Source organism: Rhinoderma darwinii, chromosome 1, assembly GCF_050947455.1.
Source record: "Rhinoderma darwinii isolate aRhiDar2 chromosome 1, aRhiDar2.hap1, whole genome shotgun sequence".
Lineage (NCBI taxonomy): Eukaryota > Metazoa > Chordata > Amphibia > Anura > Rhinodermatidae > Rhinoderma > Rhinoderma darwinii.
Window position 1 is genome coordinate 244,665,320 of NC_134687.1, and position 12,367 is coordinate 244,677,686.

Here is a 12,367-nt window from a genome sequence, read left to right on the forward strand (position 1 = left end):
CCACCACGGTTACCAAATATGAAGGCCTTCATAATTACCTCTTAAAACTGAAGGAATTTTCCCAACTGACTTGCACATCGGAATAGCAAATAAGCGTTATACAAAGCCATCTGTACGATGTGCATGGCCAGCTTTATGTACCATGGGACACGGCTATGTGGTAAATCCGGGGTATTGCACAAAATATCTGCGCTCCAGTATTGCCTAATCTTTGACTTTTTCACTAACCCTATAAGCATCACAAGGCCCTTAAGTGTCCACAACTCCGCTGCATCTACGGGGTCCACCTGTGGGGTCTAGCAAATGATGACGTGGGGTTTTTTAGTGAAAAACTACTGGACCTAAAAAATTTGTCTGGGCCATCAGTTTGCATCATTGTGTTCTGAGAGTTATAAAATTTTATTTTTCCATTGACAGATCTGTGTGAGGGCTTGGTTTTTGTGGAACGAGTTCTAATTTTTATTGGTTCCATTTTGGGGTATATGCGATTTTTTTTATCACTTTTCATTCCATAAAAAATATATGGCTCTCAGAAAATGGTGACACTAAGGGCGGATTTACACGAACGTGATTTGCGTCCGTGCAACCCGCGTGAATTTCACGCGGGTCGCACGGACCTATGCAAGTCTATGGGGCAGTGCAGACTGTCCGTGATTTTTGCGCAGCGTGAGTCCGCTGCGTAAAACTCACGACAGGTTCTATATTTCAGCGTTTTTTGCGCTTTACGCAACCATTGAAGTCAATGGGTGCGTGAAAATCACGCGCACCACACGGAAGCACTTTCGTGGGACGCGCGTTATTCGCGCAACAGCAGTAAAAAAATGAATGTAAACATCCAACATGTTTACAAACATCCAAACGGAGTGTCATTAATGATGGCGGCTGCGTGAAAAGCACGCAGCCGCGCACCATATGAACATGACACACGGAGCTGTTAAGTGCCTTTTGCGCACGCAAAACGCGGTGTTTTTTGCGTGCGCAAAACGCACACGCTCGTGTAAATCCGCCCTAAAACATGCTGTTTTTTTGGTTTTTTTTAAAAATTGATTTTTATTGTGGGAAAGAGGTAAAAATTAAAAAAAAAAAACGATATCAATTTTGTATTGCTGTAATTGTATATCGTATTTATATAGTTTTTTTTATGTTTTTAGTTCATACCCACAATAAAAATCCATTTAAAAAAAAAAAATAAAATAACATGTTTTAATGTCGCCATTTTCTGAGAGCCATCAATTTTTTTATTGTTTAGTTGATAGAGCTGTGGAGGGGATGGTATTTGTGTGACTAACTATACTTTTTATTGGTACCATTTTGGGGTGCTTGCAACTTTTTGAATCATTTTTAATTTTATTTTTTAGACAAGGTGACTAAAGAAAGATATTCTGTCATTGTTTTTTATGTCATTTTGTTCAGTTGATCATGGAAACAGGGCAATTATTATTTTTATTACTTAAAACTTTTATTTATTTATTTTTCTAAAACATTATTTTAACTTTTTTTTACACTTACTTGGGGACTTAAAAGCCTGATCCTCTGATCCCCTGTACAATACACTGCACTACTTAAAGAGGCTCTGTCACCACATTATAAGTGCCCTGTCTCCTATATAAGGAGATGGGCGCTGTAATGTAGGTGACAGTAATGCTTTTTATTTAAAAAAAACGATCTTTTTTCACAAAGTTAGGAGCTATTTAAGTTTATGCTAATGAGCTTTCTTAATGCCCAAGTGGGCGTACTTTTACTTTCGACCAAGTGGGCGTTGTACAGAGGAGTGCATGACGCTGACCTATCAGCATCATGCACTCCTCTCCATTCATTTACACTGCACTAGCGATATAGATATATCACTATGTGCAGCCTCATACACAAGCCCTAACATTACTAGTGTCTTGATAATGAATACACATGACCATCCAGCCTGGACGTCATGTGTACTCAGAATCCTGACACTTCTGAATTTTTTTTGTGAGATTCCAGCAACGGATACGAAATCTCGCGAGATCTCGGAGCTAAACGAGATTTGGTTTCAATTGCCGGAATCTCACAAAAAAAGAGTCAGAAGTGTCAGGATTCTGAGTACACATGACGTCCAGGCTCGATGGTCATGTGTATTCATTATCAGGACACTGTAGTAATGTTAGAGTTTGTGTATGAGGCTGCACATAGTGATATATCTATATCGCTAGTGCAGTGTAAATGAATGGAGAGGAGTGCATGATGCTGATTGTCAGCGTCATGCACTCCTCTGTACAACGCCCACTTGGTCGAAAGTAAAAGTACGCCCACTTGGGCATTAAGAAAGCTCATTAGCATAAACTTAAATCGCTCCTAACTTTGTGAAAAAATATAGTTTTTTAAAATAAAAAGCATTACTGTCACCTACATTACAGCGCCGATCTCCTTATGTAGGAGATAGGGCACTTATAATGTGGTGACAGAGTCTCTTTAAAGGGTTTGTCCAGGAATACATTTTATTTATGTTTTAACTTAATGGGACATATATAATTAACTTTGTAATAAAATGTATATTTACCTGTGGCAGCGTTACTTAGTTCCGATTAGCGGTCACGTGACCGCACCCAGAGTACATTTTTAATTTCCTGTGACGTTCCATGTCTTTGCTCAGCCAGCACTTCCGTCTATTCAGACGCACGGCGCTTCATCAACTAAGTTTACAGGCAGGGGGCCGGGCGGATGTTTCATGAGCTCGTCAGAGCTATGCCTCTGCTCTCACTGCCTGTAAATGTAGTTGATGACACGCCGTGCCTCTGAATAGCCGGAAGTGCTGGCTGATCAAAGACATGGAGCATCATCTCTGCTAATACACGCTCCCTCCTCCTATTATCTCATCGTCCACGCCTCCTCCTCCTTCTTCACACTTGTAATTCCTAATTCCACACTTGTAATTCTGGCCGCCTTGTCTCTCCACCAAAACGCCCAATCCTCCATTTATCTCGACCACCAGGCCCCCTCCTCCTTCTTCTCTATGTTCACCGCACCCGCCTCCTCTTGCTGCGTCCGAACCCCGCCTCCTATCGCTACTGTCCCTTTTTTGTCTATTAGTCCAGGGGTCTCAAACACAAGGGGTAGCCCCTGACATCACTGTCCATATACAGTACGGACAGTGATGTCACGGGCTTCCCCGGAGTCCCAGAGCAGAGCCTATACTAGCGCTCTGCTCTGGGACTCTGGGGGAACACCTGACATTCCTGTCCATGCATGGACAGTGATGTCAGGGGCTTCCCCAGAGCCGGAGTCCAAGAGCAGAGCGATAATATAGGCTCTGCTCTGGGAATCCCCTGACATTACTGTCCATATATGGACAGTGATGTCAGGGGCTTCGCCAGAGCCGGAGTCCAAGAGAAGAGCGCTAGTATCGGCTCTGCTCCGGAGCTCTGTGGAATCCACTGACATCACTGTACATATATGGACAGTGATGTCAGGGGCTTCCCCAGAGCCGGAGTCACGGGCAGAGCACTAGTAATAGGCTCTGCTTTGGTACTCTGTGGAATCCCCTGACCTCACTCTCCATATATGGACAGTGATATCAGGGGCTTCCCCGGAGTCCTGGGCAGAGTGCTAGTATAGGCTCTGTTACGGGACTCTGGGGAAGCCACTGATATCACTGTCCATATATGGACAGTGATGTCAGGGGCTTCCCCGGAGCCGGAGGCCCAGAACAGAGCGCTTGTATAGGCTCTGCTCTGGGACTCTGGGGAAGAAGCCACTGACATCTACATAAGGCACTGTGGAATTATCTGGGGGGGGGGCATTATCCTACAGAGGGCAAAGTGGCATTAGCTACAGAGGGCACTGTGGCTTTATCTAAATGTGAGTGTGTGGCAGTATCTACAGAGGGCACTGTGGCAGTATCTACAGGGGGCACTGTGGCAGTATCTACAGAGGGCTGTGTGGCAGTATCTACAGAAGGCAACGTAGCATTATCTAGGGGGGGCGTGATGTTATCTATAGTGGACACTGTGGCATTATCTATGGGTGGGTGTGTGGCAGTGTCTTTAGAGGGCACTGTGGCAGTATTTACAGAGGGCACTGTGGCATTATCTACAGAGGGAACTGTGGCATTATCTACAGGTGGGTGTGCGGCAGTATCTACAGGGGGCATTGTGGCAGTATCTACAGGGGGCACTGTGGCAGTATCTACAGAGGTGCTAGTATAGAGGCGCTAGTATTGGCTGTGCTCCGGGACTCTGGGGAAGCCACTGACATATACATAAGGCACTGTGGAATTATCTGGCGGGGGCATTAACTACAGAGGGCACTGTGGCATCATCTACAGAGGGCACTGTGGAATTATTGACAGAGGGCACTGTGGCATTATCTAAGGGTGCGTGTGCGGCAGTATCTACAGAGGGCACTGTGGCAGTATCTACAGAGGACACTGTGGCAGTATCTATAGGTGAGTGTGGGGCAGTGTCTACAGAGGGCACTGTGGCATTATCTAGGGGGGGTGTGACTTTATCTACAGAGGGCACTGCGGCATTATCTACGGGTGGGTGTGTGGCAGAATCTTTAGAGGGCACTGTGGCATTATCTACAGAGGGCACTGTGGCATTATCTACAGGTGGGTGTGCGGCAGTATCTACAGAGGGCCCTGTGGCAGTATCTGCAGGGGCCACTGTGGCAGTATCTGCAGGAGGCACTGTGGCATTATCTACAGAGGGCACTGTGTCATTATCTATGGGTGGGTGTGTGGCAGTATCTACAGAGGGCTCTGTGGCATTATCTACCACTATTACCTATCTGTAAAACAAAAAAAGTTTCACCATTGTTTGGAGTAGTGTTTGGCGTTTGCTTCTGTAATGACGGGGTAGGGAGACAGACAGGTGAGCCCTAATCTACCCACCACTCAGTCCCTGCTTACTTGCACGGCCCGTCCTAGGTGACGGCGTACAACTGGGCGACCGTCCCTACGCTCAATATGTGCACGACAGACAAACAGACAAGGGTACACAGAAGCTAAGGGAAATGGGGCAGTTGCCCACAGCAACACCGTGAGCAACAAGAGTAGTGAACGAGCCGAGTCTAACCAGGAGTGTACGAGGTACCAAACGCAGAGCAGGAGAGCAGTCAGTAAAGCCAGGGTCAATTTGAAGCAGAGGTAAATAGTACTAGCAGGTGCAGCAGAGCCAGGAATCCAGACAAAATTACAGGCAAAGGAGGAGCAGGAAATGAAGGTATAAATAGACAGAGGGCGGGAGGTAGCCCTGTCTGGCAAGGCTGTGATAGGCACTCCCACTCCTCAGCCTCCCAGCTTGAGTGGTAGCAGATCGAGTCACTCTATCAGACTTAGGAGCAGGTGCAGACTGATTAACCACGGGCGTCGACACAGAAGCTGTGTCTGGCAGATCCGTTACAGCTTCACTGTTAGGGTATGTGCACACACACTAATTACGTCCGTAATTTACGGACGTATTTCGGCCACAAGTAGTGGACCGAACACAGTGCAGGGAGCCGGGCTCCAAGCATCATACTTATGTACGATGCTAGGAGTCCCTGCCTCTCCGTGGAACTACTGTCCTGTACTGAAAACATGATTACAGTACGGGACAGTTGTCCGGCAGCGAGGCAGGGACTCCTAGCGTCGTACATAACTATGATGATAGGAGCCCGGCTCCCTGCACTGAGTTCGGTCCGGAACTTGCGGCCGAAATACGTCCGTAAATTACGGACGTAATTAGTGTGTGTGCACATACCCTTAGGGTTTGTTCACACGGCAGCGTCCGTAACGGCTGAATTTCAGCCGTAATGGCATGTGCAGGCGCTTGAACGCCGCATCCATTACGGACGTAATTGGCGCTGCTTTTCATTGGAGTCAATGAATAACGGCTCCAATTATGCCCCAAGAAGTGACAGGTCACTTCTTTGACGCGGGCGTCTATTTACGCGCCGTCTTTTGACAGTGGCGCGTAAATAGACACCTCGTGTGAACAGACAAACGTCAGCCCATTGCTTTCAATGGGCAGATGTTTGTCAACGCTTTCAAGCCGTAATTTCGGACGTAATTCGGGGGTTAAAATGCCCGAATTACGTCCGTAAATAGGCCGTGTGAACATACCCTAAGGGTCAGTTCACACATTGCGTAAATACTGTGGTTTTTCCGCAACGGAATTCGATGCGGAAAATACACATCAAATACAGGAGCAGCAAAGTGGATGAGATAAAACAAATCTTATCCACACGCTGCATAAATACAGAGCGGAAAAATTGCTCAGCAATCGACCTGCAGTGCAGAGTTTTATTCCGCAGCGTGTCAATTGTATTTGCGTAAACGCTGCTTATTTGTTGCGGGTTTTCACCATTGACTTCAATGGGGAGGTAAATCCCGCAACAAATAGCAGTTCTTGTGTTTTTTTGCAGCGGGTTTGGACCAATCCCTCCAGAAAAACGCATACTTGCCTAGGAGTCTGTTTCTTCCTCCAGGCCGGCCTCCTGGGATGATGCTTCATCCCATGTGACCACCACTGCAGCCAATCACAGACTGCAGTGGTCTCAAGGGATGAGACGTCATCCCAGGAGGCCGGCCTGCTAGCAAGTGCTGCAGTTTTTCGCAGGGGAGATTTCGGGCGAAAAACTGCAGCACAGTTTGATGCGGTTTTTCATCCGGAATTTCCTGCGGCGCACAGGGCACATACGCTGCGTGCTTTTATGGAGCGTATCCACCCCGTGTGAACTCAGCCTAATACAGGATCTCTTGGAACAGATCCAGCAGCAGATGAGGAAGACGTATTGTGTGTAACAAGATGTCTCACATAGGTGGAGTGGGCAGACTTACATTTATCAGGCAATGAAAGGGGTGGGAGAGAGAGATGGGTGCCTGTAATTAGCGCAGGGATAGATGGAGCCACAAAGGATAATGATGATTATTAGTGGCTGTTTAGGACAGTGCAGGGAGGGAGCTGGGTGCCTGTAAATAGAGCAGGGAATGACCCTGTGAACATAGAGGAGCATGGCAGTATGCAAATAGCTGAGATGCTGTGGAGAAATAGGGGGGGTGGAGATGCTAGCTATATCCTCAGATGCAGCAAGGGATCATGGGTATGGGTATGGTGGGTTACAAGACAGGATACAGCCAGGACAAGAAACAAGGGAAGAAAACAAACGAAGGAGCAGCAGTGATGATTGAGATCAAACTGAAACGGGTTAGATGGTTAGTAGGAGGTTTTAGAGAAGGCAAACCAAGGCTGTCGGACACTTTTTAGGAAAAAATTTTTTCCTGGCCAACCCTTAAGTAGTGCAGTATATTGTAACTGTCATTTTTCAACTGACAGTTAGTCTACTAGGTTCTGCCTTGGGCAGGACCTAATAGGCTTCCATACGTGGCCGACCAGGAGGCCATTGACAGGCTTCCTGGTTGCCATAGCAAGATCGCTCGTGGGGGGCCGATGGGGTACAGAGGGAGCCCCATCATTGCTGTCATCCACTTAAGGGGTTAAACTATGGCGATTGGAGATAACTCCAATCTACGCCGTTGCAGTGGGATATCATCTGTACATTACAGCCGATACCTACTGCAGCTCCTGTGCCAGCTTCATCTTCAAGACGTGACAGTACGCCAATTTGCATTAAGCTATTTTCAACATGGACGTACAGTCACGTCCATTTGCGTGAAGGGGTTAAGGACCTTCGAAGACTCAAATTGTGTTTTTTAAGCAGAATGTGCAAAAAATTGAGCTCACCATTTTTTCTTTCCAAACACCCTAAATTATATTTTCAATGTCTTTTATGGGTTGTTAGGATTAAAGGGGATGTATAATATATGTATATGTTTATGTTTTATGACTTTTACTTAATAACACCTGTTTTTATGACAAATAATCAGGTTTATTATTTTTCTTTTTGTGTGTGTTTTTTTTAAACTAATTTAACCAGTGCATTATGGATAATGGATATCAACCCTTTCCTAAGCTTATACAACTAGAGATACTATGTATTAACCGCTAAACCATTTTAGACCCCGAGAGTTATCACAGGAATACTATTACTAATACTTTTTAACACAAAACCACCCTTTGTGAAAATATGTATTGTAGAACATGTAGAGATTTGGCTAAGTGAATATAATCGGGAGGTGGAGGCGGAAGGAAAGGTATATTGCTGTTTTTGTTGTAGGCACTAATGCACTTGGAAACATTCTTTAAAAATCCTACAAGTTAGAAAGAAGTTGTAGCTAGCACACCCCATCCCGAGGCATGCAAAAAGCTGTATTGACATAAATGAGAAATAGTCCAGAAAAAAATGAAGGGTCATCTATAGCAACCAATATTATTGAATTTACTTTCAAAGCTGTAACTTGCAGCTTTTGGAACTCACAAAAGGTGTTGCAAAAAGTAGCCTAAAACTTTCATTAAGGAGAGGCTAGTGCATCTCAAAAAAGCAGCAAATTCTCCTTGCTTTTTCTCTTTAACCCCTTAGTGACCCTGCATCGGAATAAGCCCAGCACAGGTGTCCCGTTACGGGAGGAGCGGGTGCTCGGCTGTCTTTTGAGTTAACTTCGATCACAGCCGTTTAACTCGTTTTGATGCCGCGGTCAATAGCGAATGCAGCATTTAAGTGGTTAACAGAGTGAAGGGGCTCCCTCTGTCACCCATCAGTCGGCCGCAAATACAATGGCAGGCCACCAATGGGATGCAAAGGGTATTATATAAGCGATCAAAGCATCGCATAGTCAAGTCCTCTAGTGGGACTAAAAAAAGAATTAATTAATGTCAAATAAAATTAATGAAAATACTGTGCGCAGTAAAAAAATATGTTTGTTTTCCATGAAAAGTTGTTTCATTTTATCAAACTGTTAAAAAAAAAATACAAATATATTATGTAACGCTATGATCATAAAGACCTGAAAAATAAAGTTAACTCCTCATTTAAACAGCATAAGAAAACAAGCAACTGAATTGCTTTTTTTTCCATCCCCCTTCTCCAAAGAATGTAATAAATGTTAATCAATAAGTCCCATGTACCACAAACTGGTACCAATGAAGACTATATCTTGTCCCGCAAAATAAAATCGATGGAAAAATAAAAAATCAAATAAACACAAACTCGTATATTTTACTTATCAAAGCATTAAATGGGTTGTCCGTGATTTAATGACTTTGTGTTAATGCTTGCAATTTATAAATGTAAATACATTTGTAATATACTTATGTTTCCAAAGTGGCCCCGTTTCCAGATCCCGCCGTGGGGAACTTGACGGGTGACGTCACTCTCTGCTCTGGCTCTGGTCGCTTTGTTGATCTTGAATTCTATGCCGGGTATACGACACGTCACTTGTGACGTGGTGTATATCGGCTTGTTCTGCTTCACAGCCCGTAATGCGCATGCGCTGTCACTGCTGTTTTCGCGCTCCCTACTGTTCTCGAGATAACAGCAGGGGCCGCGCATGCGCATTACAACAGAACGAGCCGATATACACCACGTCACAAGTGACGTGTCGTATACCCGGAAAAGAATTCAAGATCAACAAAGCGACCAGAGCCAGAGCAGAGAGTGACGTCACCCGTCAAGTTCCCCACGGCCGGATCTTGAAACGGGGCCACTTTGGAAAACGTAAGTATATTACAAATGTATTTACATTTGTAAATTGCAAGCATTAACACAAAGTCATTAAATCTCGGACAACCCCTTTAAGGTAATGTTTTGGCTACCACACAGATCTTTGGATTGAGTCTTATGGAATTGATCGAAGAATCCTTGAGTCAATTTTCAACACTTACTTTTTTGCTATAAGGAATTTGTTCAGTGGTCCAGAAGAAGCCATTTCCATGACCAGCATGAGACACTCTGCCTGACACACCCCAATCATTCGAACAATGTATGGATTGTCTAACTGGTGCATGATTTCTGCTTCCTTCATCATCTCATCCTTCACAGACTTATGATTTTCATTCTGCATCTTCAGGATCTTGATGGCCACATCAATTTGACGTCTGTAAAATAAGATATTACAAAAGTAGTGTGATATATAGAAAGAAAACATAGAGATTGTTGTACTTTGTGTAAAGGGTTTGCCAGACACAGGTTCTGTGTCGACGCCCGGGGTTAATCAACCCTCATCAGCTCCAAGGTCTGCTAGAGTGACGCGATCTGTTACCACTCAGGCTTGCAGGCTGAGGAGAGGGAGAACCTATCACAACCTGGCCTGACAGTTCTAGCTCCCGCCCTTGGTCTATTTATACCCTCACTTGCAGCATGCTCCTTGCCTGTGATTGTCTGGTTTCCTGGCTCTGCGATTCCTGCTATTCACCCCATTGACCGCTGTTACTTGTTGACCCTGACTTGCCTGACTATTCTCCTTCTCTGATTTGCTACTACGTACTCCCCTGGTATGATTCGGCTCGTTCACCATTGCCTGTTGCTCATGGTGACTCCGTGGGCAACTGCCCCAACTCCCTCCTTGCTTCCGTGTGCCCTTGTCTTGTGTTGACTTTCTTGCACATACTGAGTGTAGGGACCGTCGCCCAGTTGTATGCCGTCACTTAGGACGGGCCGTGCAAGTAGGCAGGGACTGAGTTGCGGGTAGATTAGGGCTCACTACCCCGATTCATTACACTTTGGTTCCGAGATGGCATGATTGCTGTGTCACAATGTATAATCATTAAATGGTCAATACAATATGTAGTAGTCAGTATAAAATTTACCAAGTGTCAGTACAGCTGAATGAAAATTATAATGGACAACTTTAAGTCTACAGCCAAAGAACATTTGATAGATTTGTATTGAAACGTGTTTTATGACATTTGTATTCTTAATTTATTATACGACTACAAGTTTTGGAAAAATCAGAACTGAAAAAAAATAAAGACACAGAAAAACAAATAACAGAAAATCCCTAAGAAAATATAATGAACAACAGAGTTGAGAACCCTGTACATTTAGGCAAAAGTCTCTAAATAGCTTTCCCAATTTCCTTCAAAACACAGCCGAAAAGGAATTCAAAATGTCTAGTAGAAATATTTTTTTATATATATATTTTATGCATAAATCAGTAACACATTAATACATACATTTTGTAATATATCTTATTTTAGGAATGCGGCATCTTACCACCTTCTAGCAGCCTGCAGTTCCCCTTACCCCAGGGGTGGACTGGGCCGGGGGGCAGGGGAAAATGTGCACCCCGGGCCGGTCTCCTGGTTGATGTTTAGGGTTGCCCTGCAGAGTCGCTGATGTGCTCTGACAAAAAACAAACAAACAATTATCTCCTGTGGCTAGTAGACATGCAGCAGGCTAGGGACGTCTGAAAGACGATCCACCCTTGATGCTGCCCGCCAGAGAGGAGCAGGAGGAGAAGAACGGAGAACAGGAAATCTAGCAGTAACAGGTTGAGAGCAGCTTGGCTGGGACCTGACAGGTGGCACAGGAGAATATATGCCGAGCGGGACCGCTGGGCTGCTATTACTTCAGCTTGTACTGCTGATGTGTGAAGCCCCTGCCCAGAATCCTGCCCTGCATCTAATTCACTGCCCATGAGCCATACAGGTCAGCAGCACACTGCTCCTTCACTGTATCAGAAATGCTAACCTGTATAGCTGATGCTGCTGATGTCTCCTAAACCGTGTACAGTTAGGTCCTTGATTGCGCCTTCAGCTACTAATCTCACTCACCACTCCCCTACCCCCAAGCACTGAGCCCCCTGCCCCACTGCCCCTGCTAAAGTACTGTGAGCAGACAAAATTTGCAGAGAAGGAGGACCAGACTACAGGATGTAGATAAGTGTCAGTATATCTAAAGCCTAAGTGGTGACTGGAGTGGGCAATTACTGTATGTCTGTATGTGTGCATGTGTGTGTGTGCAGTGTGTGTGTATATGTATGTACAGGGCCGGCCTTAGGGATGTATGAACATTGCACAGGGCGCATTACTCCAGCAGGTGGAACGGGGTGCTGTGCTGGCTCCCTTCCCCTGCTTGTGTTTTAGAAGCGCCCGGGCCCGGCGACTCTGCAGCTGCCTTTCCGCCCGCGGCGCTTCTTCTCTCAGTGGTGTCGGCTGCTAGTGGCGACACTGGGCATGAGGGCACCCGTGCCACCCGCCGGGACAGGGACAGGATCCCTGCGCAGGCCAGAGTGATGACATCACTGGATCACGCCGGCCTACACAAGGATCATCATCGGCGTTGTGGAGCAGCTCCGTTCGTCGTGGGGAGGTGGGGGCTTGTATGGCACTGTGTACACGGGGGAACTGATGGGCTGTATGACACTCTCTACAAGGGGGAAGTGAGGGGCACTGTGTACATGAGAGAGGTGGGGAGGCTGCATGGCACTGTACAAGAGGGAGGTGGAGGCTGTACGGCACTGTTTACAAGGCGGAGGTCGGGGCACTGTGTACAAGGGGGGGTTGTATGGCACTGT

General features: G+C 45.7%; 1 protein-coding gene across 1 annotated transcript in view; it reads right to left on the reverse strand.

The window, feature by feature from the left end:
• ZAP70 (zeta chain of T cell receptor associated protein kinase 70) overlaps positions 1-12,367 on the reverse strand; it is a 191,166-nt gene that overhangs the window by 95,522 nt on the left and 83,277 nt on the right. Inside the window, exon 9 of the mRNA XM_075863202.1 lies at positions 9,735-9,947. Coding sequence (XP_075719317.1) covers positions 9,735-9,947 — 213 coding nt within the window. The remainder of the gene's footprint in view (positions 1-9,734; positions 9,948-12,367) is intronic.